The sequence below is a fragment of the Saccostrea cucullata genome, unplaced genomic scaffold, assembly GCF_032062105.1.
Source record: "Saccostrea cucullata isolate Sc308-1 unplaced genomic scaffold, CSIRO_AGI_Scuc_v1 ctg194, whole genome shotgun sequence".
Classification (NCBI taxonomy): domain Eukaryota; kingdom Metazoa; phylum Mollusca; class Bivalvia; order Ostreida; family Ostreidae; genus Saccostrea; species Saccostrea cuccullata.
The window spans coordinates 159753-175015 of NW_026939778.1; the positions used below are offsets into that span (position 1 = coordinate 159753).

Here is a 15263-nt window from a genome sequence, read left to right on the forward strand (position 1 = left end):
AAAAATATACATAATGAAATAATGAGGATTTTGCATTCGCTGACATTTCCGGGAAAAAGATAATTTGAATGTCATTGATACCTTCACTTGAGCCAGAACATGACCGTAAGGTGAACAAAAATAAAACTAACTGCTGTTATTGATTAGAATTAAGGTTTATTTAAAGTATATTAGCAGCATTGGTGCGATGCTACCATAAATGATAGTGATCTCAAAACAGCCGTTGGCTTCAACAGACGTAAACATGTCATAACGGGTATTGGTCAAACAAAATGGGGTGTCTGTCGTTTAATAGCAGAAGCCATTTATTTAATTTTAAAAAAGTATTTTGGTGATAAATTAAGCAGTGGGTGTAGTTTGTCTGAGTTTTATTTTGTTTTGACCTTTACCAATTCATCATACTAGCTATACTTCTATTTTGTTAATTAACATCCTTTCATATTACCCGGTATTTGATAATATTCCTCCATTAAAGAAGAATAATGTGTGGCCTATTTATCTCTCTTCTGCTCCACATTAGCGATTCCACCACTTTTAAAATAAATAAATTCTGTCTTGTTTTCAAACGTAAAAGGTTAAAATAAGGAAAAGTGGTCGATTTAAAAAAAATTATGAACAATACAAATATGTGAAGATGACATAAAACACGGACCCCTGGGAATTCTATAGATGGGATCAGGTGCCTAGAATCACTAAGCATCCCGTGATCAGTTTTATTATCAGGTAGTCGATTTAAGTATGAAACAACTCAGCCAAAATAAAAGAAATTATTATTTAACATAAAGTTTCATCCTCTCCAAACAATCTAATTGGATAAGATATATAAAATTTTAAGCATATGGCAATATTCTATAGTCTATATGTACGTGAAATTTACAAGTGGCAATATTCTATAGTCTATATGTACGTGAAATTCACAAGTGAATGTAGATTTCGATTATTGTTGACCGGTCGGCAGGGGATGCTCACTCCTCCAAGGCACCTGATCCCACCTCTGATGTTTTGGAGGTCCATGTTCAAGTGCAAGGGTGCTGTCATCGTTTCCAGGTTGCTTCCAACTGTGCACTGAAGTGTGGATGTTATTGACGGCATTCACCAAAAATAACGAATTATGATTTATATAGAACTATTTCAAATGTGGCCATCATTTTAAAAGTTAAAGCATTTGCCACCTTAATATTATAGCTAGTTTTTGACTCAAGAGTTTCTATCAAAGCAGAATTTTATTTTGTTTGTTGTTTTGGAAACAAGATCTGTTTGAGAAACACTGATGCTCCAGTCAAACTAGCAAAAAAAATGTGAAACATTAAACTAATTGTAACAGAATGTTCTTTGGTGATTTATGAAAGTTGAAGATGTAGGCAATGTAATATAAACATCGGAAATGTTCCATCGAGTCAATATTTTGAAATTTTGTACTATTTTGTTGAAATAAAGGGGGGGGGGGGAGAAAATTAATACATGGAAACACGATTTTTTTAAATTGTCAAGCGTATGGTGAGGATTTAAATTTCTAAAATGCAAAATCAAAATCAAAAGGTCATGGTCTAAAGATCGAAGTTGTTGTACCCAAAGGAAGTATGGTATACACCTGCGAAATATGAAAACCCTAGTTCTTACTGTTCAAAAATTATATCCAACGTTAAAATTTTAAAAGGTATGTCAAACTATAAGGTAAAGTTCAAAAAGTCAAAAATATACTGAAAGGCCTTGTCACAAGAATACACATGTGAAGTATGAAAGCCCTAGCACCAACCAACTGTTCAAAAGTTATGACCCATGTTAAGGTGTGGGAATTTTTGTAAAAATGTGTCAACTTCCAAGGCCAAGCGGTCACAACTGGTGGTACCCAAAGAAAGGTCCTGTCATAAGCAATAATGCTGTGAAATATGAAATCCATGGCCCTACTAACTCAAAAGTGATGAGGAAGGTTAAAGTTTTTGCGAACAGAAAAACAGACAGATATACAGGCAGCCGGACGGATAAGACAAAAGCTATTTACCCCCGAATCTTCGATTACGGGTCATAAAAAGATCTTTTAATCTAATAATCGAATGTCAATAGCAAGATTTTAATGCATTTTGAGAAGAAATAATGGGAAAAAAAATAATGACGTTGATACTGCTGAACAGACAGGTTTAATAAATGTTATTTGTCTGTATGATTTTCTTCATATCTTTGTACTAATTTGGAAATTATTTATACAGAACTTATTTTAGTAAGAACCCTAGGTAAATTCCATTGAGCTCTTTTTTCGGGTTGTATGACTTGGAGGTCCGTGTTTGCTCTGCTCCTATTTTGTAGTGTTTTATGGACTTTTGATCTTGAATACTGTTCGTGGGGGGTTGACGATCATGGTACTTATTTAATACAATCCTTTTTATCCCCCCGTAATCGAAGTTTCGGAGTATGTAGTATTTGCCCTGTCCGTCTGTCTGTTTATCTGTTTGTCCGCAAAAAACTTTAACCTTGTTCATAACTTTTGAGTGGATTAGGCTATGGCTTTCATGTGTAACAGATGTATTTCTTGTGACAACTAAAGACCTTTCTTTTGATACCACCAATTTGGCCTCCTTACTTTGATGTTGGAGTTTGATCCACTTTTATCAAATTTTCCGAACCTTAACTTTGAATAGCTTTTGCTAGGAATTTTGTACTTTAGATGTATATTCACTTTGACAAGACATTTCAATAGGCGTAAAATATTGGACCTTTTGACCTTGACCTTAGAATTTGACCCAGTTTTAAAAAAAACTTAAACCTGACCATATCTTTTGAATCGTTACTACTAGGACTTTCATATTTCACAGATGTAATAAGACCTTTCTTTGGATGCCAACAACGTTGACCTTTTGATCTTAAGCTTGACCTTTGGAGTTTGACATGCATTTGAGAAATTTCAACCCTCGCTGTGAACTGCCATAAACGGAGACATCAGTGATTCACAAACAATCTTGTTCATCATGTCATATTATGTACATCCATGTACAGTAATTTTTGTAGTGATTATTCATACAAATAAATAAATAAAAACAATTTTGAATTAATGTTACATTCCTAAAATATCTGTTGTTAATTTGGTCTAGTGGTGTCATATTATAAACAAGTAAGGCGCCTTGCATGTCCATTTGGTTATTTAATCGCCATTTATGCTTTTACAGTTAATTTCAGGCCCAAATCAGCTTTCATCATTCAAATATGAGAGAACTAGAATACAATCCCAGATATTGATGCATTATCCTCGATCTGTATATATACTAATTTGCCGTTGAAGAAAACAGTCAAGCCTTTTTGTTTAAGGACAGATGATACCAACAAAATTTTGTCAAAAGTTTTGAAAATAACAACCTGGGTCATGCTATAATGAATAAAACCAGTAAGTTTCACCGCGTAGATTTTTCATTTTTATGCCCCCGTAAACGAAGTTTCGGGGGCATATAGTTTTTGTCGTGTCTGTCTGTCTGTCTGTCTCTCCGTCTGTCTGTCTGTCTGTCTGTCTCTCTGTCTCTCTGTTTGTCTGTTTGTCCGCAAAAACTTTAACCTTGCCCATAACTTTTGATTTAGTGGAGCTATGACTTTCATATTTCATATGTGTATTCCTTGTGACAAGACCTTTCTTTGGGTACCACCAAATTTGACCTTTTGACCTTGACCTTGGAGTTTGACCCACTTTTACATGAAAATTTTAAAATTTTACTTTGGCCATATCTTTTGAACGGTAGATACCAGGACATTTATACTTCACATATGTAATGTTTGTTAAAAGACCTTTCACTGGATAACAACAACTTTGACCCTTTGACCTTGACCTTGTAGATTTCCTTACTTGTGAAAAAACTTTAACCTTGGTCATAACTTTTGTACGGTAAAGAATGGGGCTTTCATACTTCATACATGTAATTCTTGTGAGAAGAACCTTCATTGGATACCAAGAACTTTGACCCTTTGACCTTGACCTTTGAGATTGACCTACTTTAAAAAAGCAAACCTTGACCATAACTTTTAAAGAGTTAGGGCTAGTGCTTTCATACTTTACATATTTGATCCTTATGACAAGACCTTTCTTTGGGTACCACCAAATTTGACCTTTTGACCTTGACCTTGGAGTTTGACCCACTTTTACATGAAAATTTTAAAATTTTACTTTGGCCATATCTTTTGAACAGTAGACACCAGGACATTTATACTTCACATATATAATGTTTGTTAAAAGACCTTTCACTGGATAACAACAACTTTGACCCTTTGACCTTGACCTTGTAGATTTCCTTACTTGTGAAAAAAAAATTTAACCTTGGCCATAACTTTTGAACGGTAAGGGATAGGGCTTTCATACTTCATACATGTAATCCTTGTGAGAAGACCCTTCATTGGATACCAACAACTTTGACCCTGACCTTTGAGATTGACCTACTTTAAAAAAGCAAACCTTGACCATAACTTTTAAAGAGTTAGGGCTAGTGCTTTCATACTTTACATATTTGATCCTTATGACAAGACCTTTCATTTAATAACAATAACTTTGACCCTTTGACCTTGACCTTGGAGGTTGACCTATTTTTTAAGAAATTGAACGTTTACCATACCTTCTGAACGGTTAGGGCTAGGGCTTTCATGCTCTACAAAAGTATTTTATGTGGCAAGACCTTTCATTTGATACTTATTACATTGACCTTTTGACATTGACCTTGGAGATTTTTGTAATTATTAAAAAAGTTTAACATTAGCTTACTTTCAAATTTCACAATTGTTTTCCAGTGAGAATACCCTACTTTTGGTACCAATTAATTAAATTTGCATTTAAGAAAAGCTTAATCTTTGCTATGTTGCCATACGGGGGCATCAGTGTTTTACAAACACATCTTGTTTTTTAATTCAAAATTGCACAAAAAATGGAATTTGAAGTGAAAAATATTTGTATAGAATAATAAGGATGTTTCAGAAGGGTAGAATTTTGAATGTCACAGAAGGTTTACAATTTCTTTATATTCTAGAAATTTATCATTTGTATCATTTGCAATGAAATTAGGTCAAAAAATATATACCAATCCAGGCATCCAATTTTTTTTTGTATCATATGCCTTTAATTTGAATTCCTGAAACAAGGGGTTTATCAATATACTGCCTTCAACGTCTTTTCACATTGGTTTGTAAATGTATAAAATAGGGAGAAAAACAACAAGAAAATATGTCTTTGCTGAAGATATTTTTATTCTAACATTTTTGCAGACTAAAACATGACATTCACACTGTGACGTCAGAAAAATAATTTACATAACAATATTACATTTCATTGTACAACGACTTGTAATAACTATAAACATAATGCAGCTGATTCATTTTCAGAACACGTGCAGTTGAACAATTGAACAACACAAGCAATAGCACCAACTTCCACCGTATTTCAACTATAAAATGTAATAATCAACCATCCAACAACCAACATTCAGATCTCCTTCCACTCAAATTCAATCATAATTTAAGTTAAAAAAAAGGCTTTGGATTTCTATCTAAATAAACAATATTAATTTGTCGTAAGTTCTGCAACCAGTCTTAATCATTATTTTATCATGACTTTTGTGCTCAAAATTAAAAGCTTAAAATTTCTTTGAAGTAAAATGGACGCATGCACCAATATTACTTGTTCATTCTTTGGAACGAAAAAATTTCATGAAATACCTTTACATGTATGTACAAAGAATATACAGATGGAATGTCACAAAGCAATTGAACACTAAGGATATAAAAGTATTGCTTTGCGTATTAACAGCCCGGTAAAAGAATACATTTTAGAGAAAACTAGTATTAGAGCAGGCATCAAAAGATGATTGAGGATAGTTAACAATGTCCTATTTGCACCTAAAAGATAATGTTATTTATAGCTACAGAAAACAGCGATCGACTTGACTAATTTGATGTGATTGTACAATTTATGGGTGTAGTTATGACATTAAAAAAATCAGTATTATTTATAGTTTTTCCTTCATCAAGATGGGACGACACATTGTCATAAAAAGTAACCGAGGCATCAGTAATTAAGCTAGTGTAATCAATGTTATCATAACTCATTATAAATTCAACAATAGTGCGACAAGGAGACAGGAGGTTGTTGATCAATATTAAATAGAAGTATATAACGAATTTTGAATTTATTAATGGCTACTAAAACAATAAATAAAAATAAATTATAACTTATGAACTTATATATACAACCCAGACCATAATCGTCTAAAGATTAAACATCTCATACAGATAACAATCCAGCTGTCTTCATTCAGGAGAAAAAAAAATAAAATTCAGCCATTTTCCTACACCAGACATCATCAAAAAAAGTCTCATCAAGATTTGTATTGTAAAAATATTAAAGTTACATAAGATACTGCTGTCACAGCCTTATTATCATAAGAAGACATAGACAATATTACAAATCAAACAATGTAGAGCAAATCCGGACTAAGTAAGACTCTTCCCATTGAGTAAAGGAACTCCGCGTACCAATGGACGCCATCTTGTTCCGTATCACGTGATATGAATGGAATGTATTTTGATAAAGTATGGAACCATCTAAGAGGGCTGCAGGAAAAATGTGCGATTAGTTCACTATTGATTACACCGTAACATGACGTCACGACACCATTCACAACAATGGTCCCGTCATAAGTCAGTGGTGCATAAACACCATTCACAGTTTGTGACGTCACGTGTGTCACTAGTGACGATCTGATTTCACTATCATCGCCACTGATTAAAACAAATTGACCAGCTTGAACTGTTTGTGCGTAATTTGCAACAAAAGATTCGATAGAAGATGAATTCGTAACAGACGTATAAATAAGATGTCTGTCAGTAAGAGTTATGGTTCTTAGATCACTTGTGGTAATAGTAAAGTACAGTCCACTACGCTTTTGGTCCTTATCAAGGAACGATACAACCTCGCTGTAACCGAGTTTTCCGTTGGCTGTTAAGCTCAGAACTTTGTCGCCGACTTGAAGATCTTCCATGTTCTTTGTCCCACTATGTTCCGTATACACAGTAGCCAATGGTGGGAAACATCCTCCAATCTTAATTGCTGCTGAGGAATCTAAAAATATATTTGAAAAAATAATAGGTTAAGAAAAGTAATTTCTATCCATCTATGAGTTCAATGCATATCTAAATTTATGGACTTAGACACGAATCCAATTCATTAGAATTTTGCAAGACATACATGTTTGTTATCCTCTGCAATATGGACTTCAGGTATAGTTGAAGATGTTTTAAAAATTACATTAACTGGAATTGTGACCATTTCATCATAGTTTGTTGAGTTGCCTTGAGTTATTGATTTGTATTTGTTTAATTTTTTTCGAATAAGAGTTATTTTGCAATAGCTAAAATGCAAGTCTTTATAAACGGTATACATGATATGTCAACTATTTTTCAAAATCCATGAGTAACATGTTTCTAAAATTGAGAGTAATATTTCTTCGCGTTTAACAGTGATAGACGGACAGACGACAGGGAAAAGACACCCTAGATGGAACTTTGCTTTGCAGAGAAAAAAAAACTATAAAATTTTTTAACACAATTAATGTTATAATCTATCGAATCTATTAGTTGGAATATTTCAAAGAGTTCTTGTCAAAAACTATTTAATTCGCTAAAATAATCTTATTTATACATCTTCATTTTTGGATATTTCATTGTAGGTTTAATAAGTAATTTCTCTTTCCGAGTTACATTTAAGTGAAACTAATTTAACTTTGTTTGTCACACACTTTTTAGAAAAAATACTTGACGTTTTGTCAACATAGGAATCGCTTGAAAAAAGTCTTAGTCATATAAGAGATCTAAGATTTCTAAATTCACTTATGGATACACCGAAAACATGGAACTTGGTCTAATTCTCTATTGATTTCAATGTATGAACAATCTTTATATTTAGCATCGAAACACTCGAAATGTGAAATATTTGTTCAAACAATTGATGTTTAGGTGCTATTAGATTTCAAGAAAAGTTTAAAAAGACTGTTTGCCTTTTCAAGTCAACAAATACTGTGACGATCTTACAAAAGGATGATTCTATGATTGTTTTTATAGACTTTTGTCAACTTACACGCCCAAATTTGAAAGTTACTGATAACATTAGCTTGGCTTAAGTTTGGATGTCCTTAAGGGATTTTCCGTTTTCAAATACAGCGTCATTTATTTAACCTTCAAGTACTTATAAGTTATAACTACATATTATAGTCATTTAAATATAAAGAAATGTTTGTCTTAGGAATAGTTATTACATTACATGTTTTTAAAAAAAATTAAATAAACGTCATATAATGTTTACACTTAACATTTCGAATATCACCTTATAAATTTGAAAACTTTCTGAATCTTAATTATCGAAAAATCTCTTTAGAAAATACCAAGATTTCTGAAATCAGTTACTCTTTATAATGGTATATACATTAACAATTAAAATACAAATATCAATCTGTTCTTAAAAATAGATCAACAAGCGCACAAACTTTAAGAATATTAACAATAAAAATACAAATATCAAGTGAACTGCTTAACTTGAATTCATAATGATAAAAAAGTGGCAATAAACTCATTGTAACTGATTCAGTACTTTAACTTATATGGAAAAATCTGCAAATTTTACCTGATTTAACAGAGCAATGGATGTGACCCCTGGACTCGAAGTACACCCAGTCGAATCCGGCTTCCACCGCCAGTTTTGCTAATGTGCCATATTTGGCTCTGTCCTTGTCGCTGGTTGTGATGTCCACGGCTCGCCCCTCGTAATGCAGGGAGTCCTTAGCGTGATGACCATCATCGTCCCAGGCCTCGGTCACCCGAAGTTTGATCCCCTGCCACGTGTTCATGACTGATATTGCTAAAATCTTCAGTTTGTCTTTGCATCTCTAGAAAAGAAACCATTTATAGATGTTACATCTCTACGTAGCAGAAACATTCTAGTCAATGTAAAGAACAAAAAATTATCTCTTATTCAATATAAAATTGCGCTTTAAAGAGGGAGGGGGAGGTGGGCTAGAATAAAAATCGCAGCTTAAGGTTGACAGAGTATTTAAGGTGCATCACCCCGGTTTTAACATCCTCATCACGTCCTGTTTTCTGTATCACGAACCAAACGACAGAGACTCTCAGTTTTTAACACTTTCTTTCAAAGCGTTTACAATGCCCGCTTTGTGAATTCTCGTATTACAAAAATTTATTGGAAAGTGAAGAGCAATAGATTTCGTTTGAACTAGGATTCAGTCATTCTTCATTTTGAAGTATTAATGCAGCAGAATAGGGCGACAGATTAACGTGTTTTGAAAACTGCCAGTGGTAGACAAGCCGCCAAATCTACAATAATCTCTAAAGTAATTTATTCCAGGACAAGATATTTCCCAATAATGCAGAAGAATTAGAAAATCCGAAAACTGCCGTTTTTATTTCATAAGACTTAAATGCACTTCATATCAATAAAGATGTTTAGACGCTATGGATTACTATACAAACATTCCTGCACAAACCCCTGATTTAAACGACTTACAAATATGTAAATTTAAGTTGGGATTACCATTCCTAACAACCCTATATTTTTGGTTGTCGTAAATACATCTCTTATACGGAATTCCTCGGTATTCATGCTAGCCTCACATGAGGCGAGAGGGCGTCGCATCAGGCGAACTCTTATCACCTACTGAATCATTTATGTACACAGTACATCATCAGTCGTATTCATTATGGTTATGGTAGACTTATTTGGTCTCCATGATCTTATATCCCAAAATCTTTGTGTCCGCCATTCATTTACATGTGACTCTATGGTTATCTATCAAGATATATTATATATAGTATAATAAAAATAAAACACGAAAAGAAAAAATATTTTAACATACGCGTCATTCTGGGGTCCATTTTAACAGAATCTTTCGTGTCAATGTTTAATATGATGAACTATACAAGTATTTTGATTTTTGTGTTAACCGCGAGGTAAATATAAATTTATTAGATGTCCCCTTTATGATGGAATGGACAAGGGCTCCTTTTCTCTTTATAGGTAGGTACTTTAGACTGAAAAATAAACACAGAGATCAAACGGGTGAAGTAAACAAGCAAGGTTTGAAGTAGAAGTACTATAAATATTGAGTAAAGACATTGTACACCGTTCTTGGTCAATATCGCTGCCTCTCCCAATATAAGGACGGGGCAATTGTTTGTTTTTCGGTAATTATTATATTTATAAAATTTTAAGTATATGTTGGAACATTTCACTTCGCATTGCCTTTAAATATTGAAACGGATATATACCCCATCTTATAAAACGTATGTTGTATTTCACTTTGTGTGTTTAGTTTAACTTTTTGATGTTGACTTAGTAATATCGTAAAAAATCTTCAAATAGTAAGATCTAACATGTTTGCAAAAGACAGATCACTTTCTCATGAGGCTCTTAAAAGCTGCGCTGAGCAAATAGTAACTGAAAAAAATGTCGGTTACATCAGAATGTAGTATCAAGAAATCTTTAGATTTTGTGTTATATTTACATTGCCATAAAAGTAAACTAGAGAAAGCGACAAGAAAACGAGATAGGAAAGTTAAAACAGTTTTTACATGCCTCAAAACAGCGCTCACAAATCAGGCTATTTGTAGTGATTTGATTTATTGCGGGAAAATGAAGTGCGTTCGATGAGAGTCGACAAATACCAATCTGTGATAATAAACGGCATCGCTTATGTCATAGTGCAAGCGAGTAGCATTGGCGGAAGTCTTGCTTGCGCATTTCGTCGCTAGGATTGCTGTACTTTGAAAAATGTCGATATAACAAGTCCGAGAGGTGTTTTTATTAAATGAAGTCAAACAGTGTTATCCGGGGATCTGAGTTAAGTGATCTGTGTTTGAGTTGAAGGTGTACGGGGCTAACAACACATTTCATGTTTGGCACGCCGACCGGCAGTAGAGCTGCGCCATCATAAGATGCAAAATCCGCAAAACACACGATTAATTGCACTGCATGTTCTTTTCTTCATTAATTTGTTGAAAGAGTCAATATTATCTCCACTAAAATAACTGTTTCCATTCTAAATATAGCGCTCATGCTAATTACTCTTTAAACTTCGTAAAAATAGATTCCTTTAATAGTAAGCCTTCAAAAATAATTGTGAATGGTAAAAATTGCAATTTTATAATAAAGAACATCGAGGCTCGCAATGATTTTTAAGTATTTGGCTTATATATTAAATATTATTTGCTAATTAATGATTAACACGATGAAAAATAAAATACCTGTGATGATAAATTTATTCAGTAATATTTTATGTTTTATGCCTTAGATGAATTTAAAACACCTGGACCAGTGAAATGGCATGGGATTTAAGCCAGGTGTTTAGTAATTAACGGTTTATTAACTTGAACTCATTACATAAGCTCATTAATTGAATATTTGCATTTGAAACAAATTTAAAGTTTGTCGAGTTTGGATTCGTGTGTTCAATCACAAATCGTACAAACAAAATCCGATACAGCACGTTTAATCGTATTAAAGAGGTCATACGAATAAAGTGTTTTATCGAAGATAAGGACTACATTAAGCTCAGTCCCGCCTCAGTACTTTGTGTCAGATTAAAATAAAATTTGGCTTTTTGAGCCCGATTAAAAAAACAAAGAAAATTTTGTAAAAATATTTGGAGAAATAAAACAACAGATTTTGAATATCATTAAATGTAGAATTCACATATTCCAGTTTATAAGAAGGCTTAGCCAAAATACAATTCATTAAAAAACAAACAAACAAAACATAGATTGATGTCTTCGTTTTGTCCCGCACCTGTTTGATGAACATGGAATTTGGAAATAGCATTTCTAGTATGTGACTGTACACATTAGATTATGTCATGTAACGGGATATTATATTTTCTATCAAAGCTAACCCAACAGTTCTGGTAGATCAAATCTTAATTTTTCACCAACGGCTGAAAAATTAGCTTGTCGTTTTCCAATTTATTTTCCTCGAATCTTTAATTCTTTTCAACAATAAAAAGATGGTCCAGTTTTATCACGCATTACTGAGGTGTTGATTAAAACATTAAAAAAATGTCCAAAGTGCAGACAAAAATAGACAAAAAGAAATCCGACACTAGGAAACATGTTTTCTTATGTGCATATCGTAGATGGGGTTAGGAAATGCACTTTGTGGCAAGACGCGGGTATTAGTCTAATCCATTGAGAGACTTTGTCTTTAATCATTTCAGAACCTTGTCCCTTTAAGCAGAAAAGAACAACTTTTTGAGGTCTTAATTCTGACTGTTTTCTTCTGATCATACTCGTTCCTCTGTGACCTTGCAAGAGGCACTTTTAATTGTTCAAAAAAGCAACACGTACCTTCTAAGCATCTCACACATTTTCCATTGTGAATAAGTCAATGATTCTAAGGTCTGGTTTTATATTACGATACAAGATAAAGTAGCCTTTTGAATTAAGTAGAGGAATTTAATTTGATTGAATGTTTTTACAGTCCGGATTGATCGAGGTTGGCCAGTTTGACTTTGTCATTAATTCCCTTCCCCGTTATCGGAATTTTATTTTAATTATACAGGAATTTGTAAACTTTGAGAGCATTAAAGTATCTAAATTATTTATTATTTTATCTTTTAAATAGATAATTTTGTCCTGAATTTGAAATTCAATGGAAAAAAGATAAATAAAATCTGTTCGCCTGAAATTTTAAAACAAGAACAACTTTACTTGTACGATTGTTCTATGAATTTTCATGTACAGTATACAAATAGGTGCCATTCTTTATCACCATTCAAAATTATGAATTAAGTGTATTGAATAATTGTGTGATTGCAGATTTTTACTAAATTACTAAATACTTAATAGATGATTTTAAATATAAATTGTCCGGTTTAACTCAAAAAATACTAAGTGATTGTTGACGAAAGCCGACCCTTGGACAACCCTAGGTTTCCTACCCCCGCAGTCCGTCTTCTGAAGATTTCAAAGAATCTCTCTCTGAAGGAAGATTTAGAACATTTGCATTTTAACAAAACAAGCGCAGTCCACATGCTATATTGCTAGATTATCATACATTTATACAGTTAATAAAATGAAAGAAAGGGCAATACATGAACGTGAAGGGAGATTAAGTTGTTAAAATTTGCACATGAATGTAACTGAACAGGTATCAAATGTGATAAGCTAAATGTTCAACCACCATTTACTAGGTTTTCTGGAAAGTTAATTATCAATTTGACAAAGAAGGGGTCAGTCATTGATAGAAATTTAAACCTCTTGACCAAAGAATACAGAATTTAGTTTAACTACCCTCTGAGATATCATACAGTATTTACACATTTAGACGACTATTTCACATCAAATCTCTAGCAATAGCTTCGTGGTAGTAGTAGATGCTCAAGAAAATCATAACTTGCTGGGTATTAATAGTATTTCAAAGAATCTTTTTTTTAATTGAATCAAGCTGTAAAAAATTTTTCTGTCATATTTTCATCATATTTTGAACAAGCTTCTCTGCAAGTGGTCTTGAGAAAAAGACTGTGATGGAGGAACCTTTTATTAATCAAACATTTTGAAAATAAAATTGAACAAAACATTTAACTTTTAAAAAGTGTTTTGACGAAATGAACAAATATCGTGCTAACAAGAATTGTCATTCCGAAGCTTTACAGATGTCAATCAATTTCGATCGTCTGGTACAATCAGTAATAAAGCGTCCAATTGAATCAGATTGATAGAGGCCACAATTAATCACCAGTGACCTTAAATTAGAGATCTTTTTCTAGTACCGGGTATTAAGTGTATTTATTAATGGAAAAAAAAAAATGAAACTGCACATGCTAATGTGCCTGCATGATATTTCGAGAATATTGCCCGTGAAAGATACTAGCAGTCCATTAATATAAGCCAAGATAGTACAGATGAGATTTTGGACTACTTTTTAGCGGGAAAATGCATAGAATTTGAAATTTTAACCTACATTTAAGTTACAGGTTTTCTTAAAATTTCTGTGGCTTTTTAAATTAGAAAATACAAGCAATAAAATTTGAATGAAATAATTATAAATCTCACAGAAAATGTGTGTTAAAAACGACATGTAGAATGTACTATAAAGTAGTAATTATTTAAATAACAAATGAATTTCCGTATGTAGATTAAAAAATTAATCTATAATTTATTATCTAATATCAACATATAAGAAGACTGATTACTTATATTCAAATAGAATTAAAAGAACAAGTGTTTTAAATTTAATGCACGTAAGACAATTTCAAAAGTTGGTTGCAACTTCATGAATGGGTGGTAATGCAAGAACAATAAGATAGTTTTGAACATAAGAAGTAAATTTAGAAAAAATTCCACCTTACAGATGAGAATTTGACGCAGAAGTTTTATTTGACTTTTGAGGGATTGCTGCTAGAGTTTAAACCTGCAATATTTGTGTTGTCAGAGTACCCCTATAAAACAGAATTTGTTGACCTGTTTACCAAATCATACTTTGTCATTGATTTTTGTTGGCTTGTTTTGTGTCAAGTAAACTCATTGTTAATCATTTTGACTTTTATATCGTCTGCAGCCCTATGTGTCACGTGGCGTCTGAGCAAATTATCTTCTGCTTTTGAGATACAGTAAAGGAAATTGCATTAAGGTTTATAAATGTCAGAAGTAAAAGGAATAATACAGAGGGATCTTTGAAAAAAACTCAAACAAGGGATAGAGGAAAATAAGTTATGGCAATTGTACTGCTATTAAACTTATCTTCACAAAAGCGTTAACAAAAATGATCTATATACTACTGTAGACGTTTTATGAAGTGCGTTTGCGCTGGGGAATATTAGTCAATGACTTTTTATCAGCTCCGCCGTCCTGAAGCTCGAGCAGCCGACGGATAGTATGTCCTACGTACCGTCACTTTTGATGTCCCAATTGAATGAAAAAAATGATGCTTATTAATAAAAAGTTTATATTGTCCGCCAACTTATCTTAAATTTGTATGAATCATACTCTCATGAATAAATGCACTTTCAAATCATCGGAAGACTTTTGAAATAAATACACTTTGTATTATTTCAGACTTCTGTGGTTTTATTGGTATTGACAAGAAGAAAATACAAAAACAGCAGGATGCAAGGTCTGTTTTAAGCAGAATTATTAAAATCATTGTAAACAAAAATGCGATTACACGTAACATTGTGTTAATTATAGAAACAATAATTCATAGGAACCATTTCATTCAAAAATATTTCCCAGACGCCACGATA

General features: G+C 32.7%; 1 protein-coding gene across 2 annotated transcripts in view; it reads right to left on the reverse strand.

Annotated features, from left to right (window-relative positions):
- Positions 1 to 5193: 5193 nt before the first annotated feature.
- Positions 5194 to 15263, reverse strand: part of LOC134253917 (sonic hedgehog protein-like) — a 67841-nt gene continuing 57771 nt past the window's right edge. For both annotated transcript variants that reach the window (XM_062736491.1, XM_062736492.1), the window contains 2 exons: positions 8639 to 8900; positions 5194 to 7081 (listed from right to left, as the gene is read on the reverse strand). In XM_062736491.1, the coding sequence (XP_062592475.1) occupies positions 6429 to 7081; positions 8639 to 8900 (915 nt within the window). In that variant the 3' untranslated portion in view covers positions 5194 to 6428. The remainder of the gene's footprint in view (positions 7082 to 8638; positions 8901 to 15263) is intronic.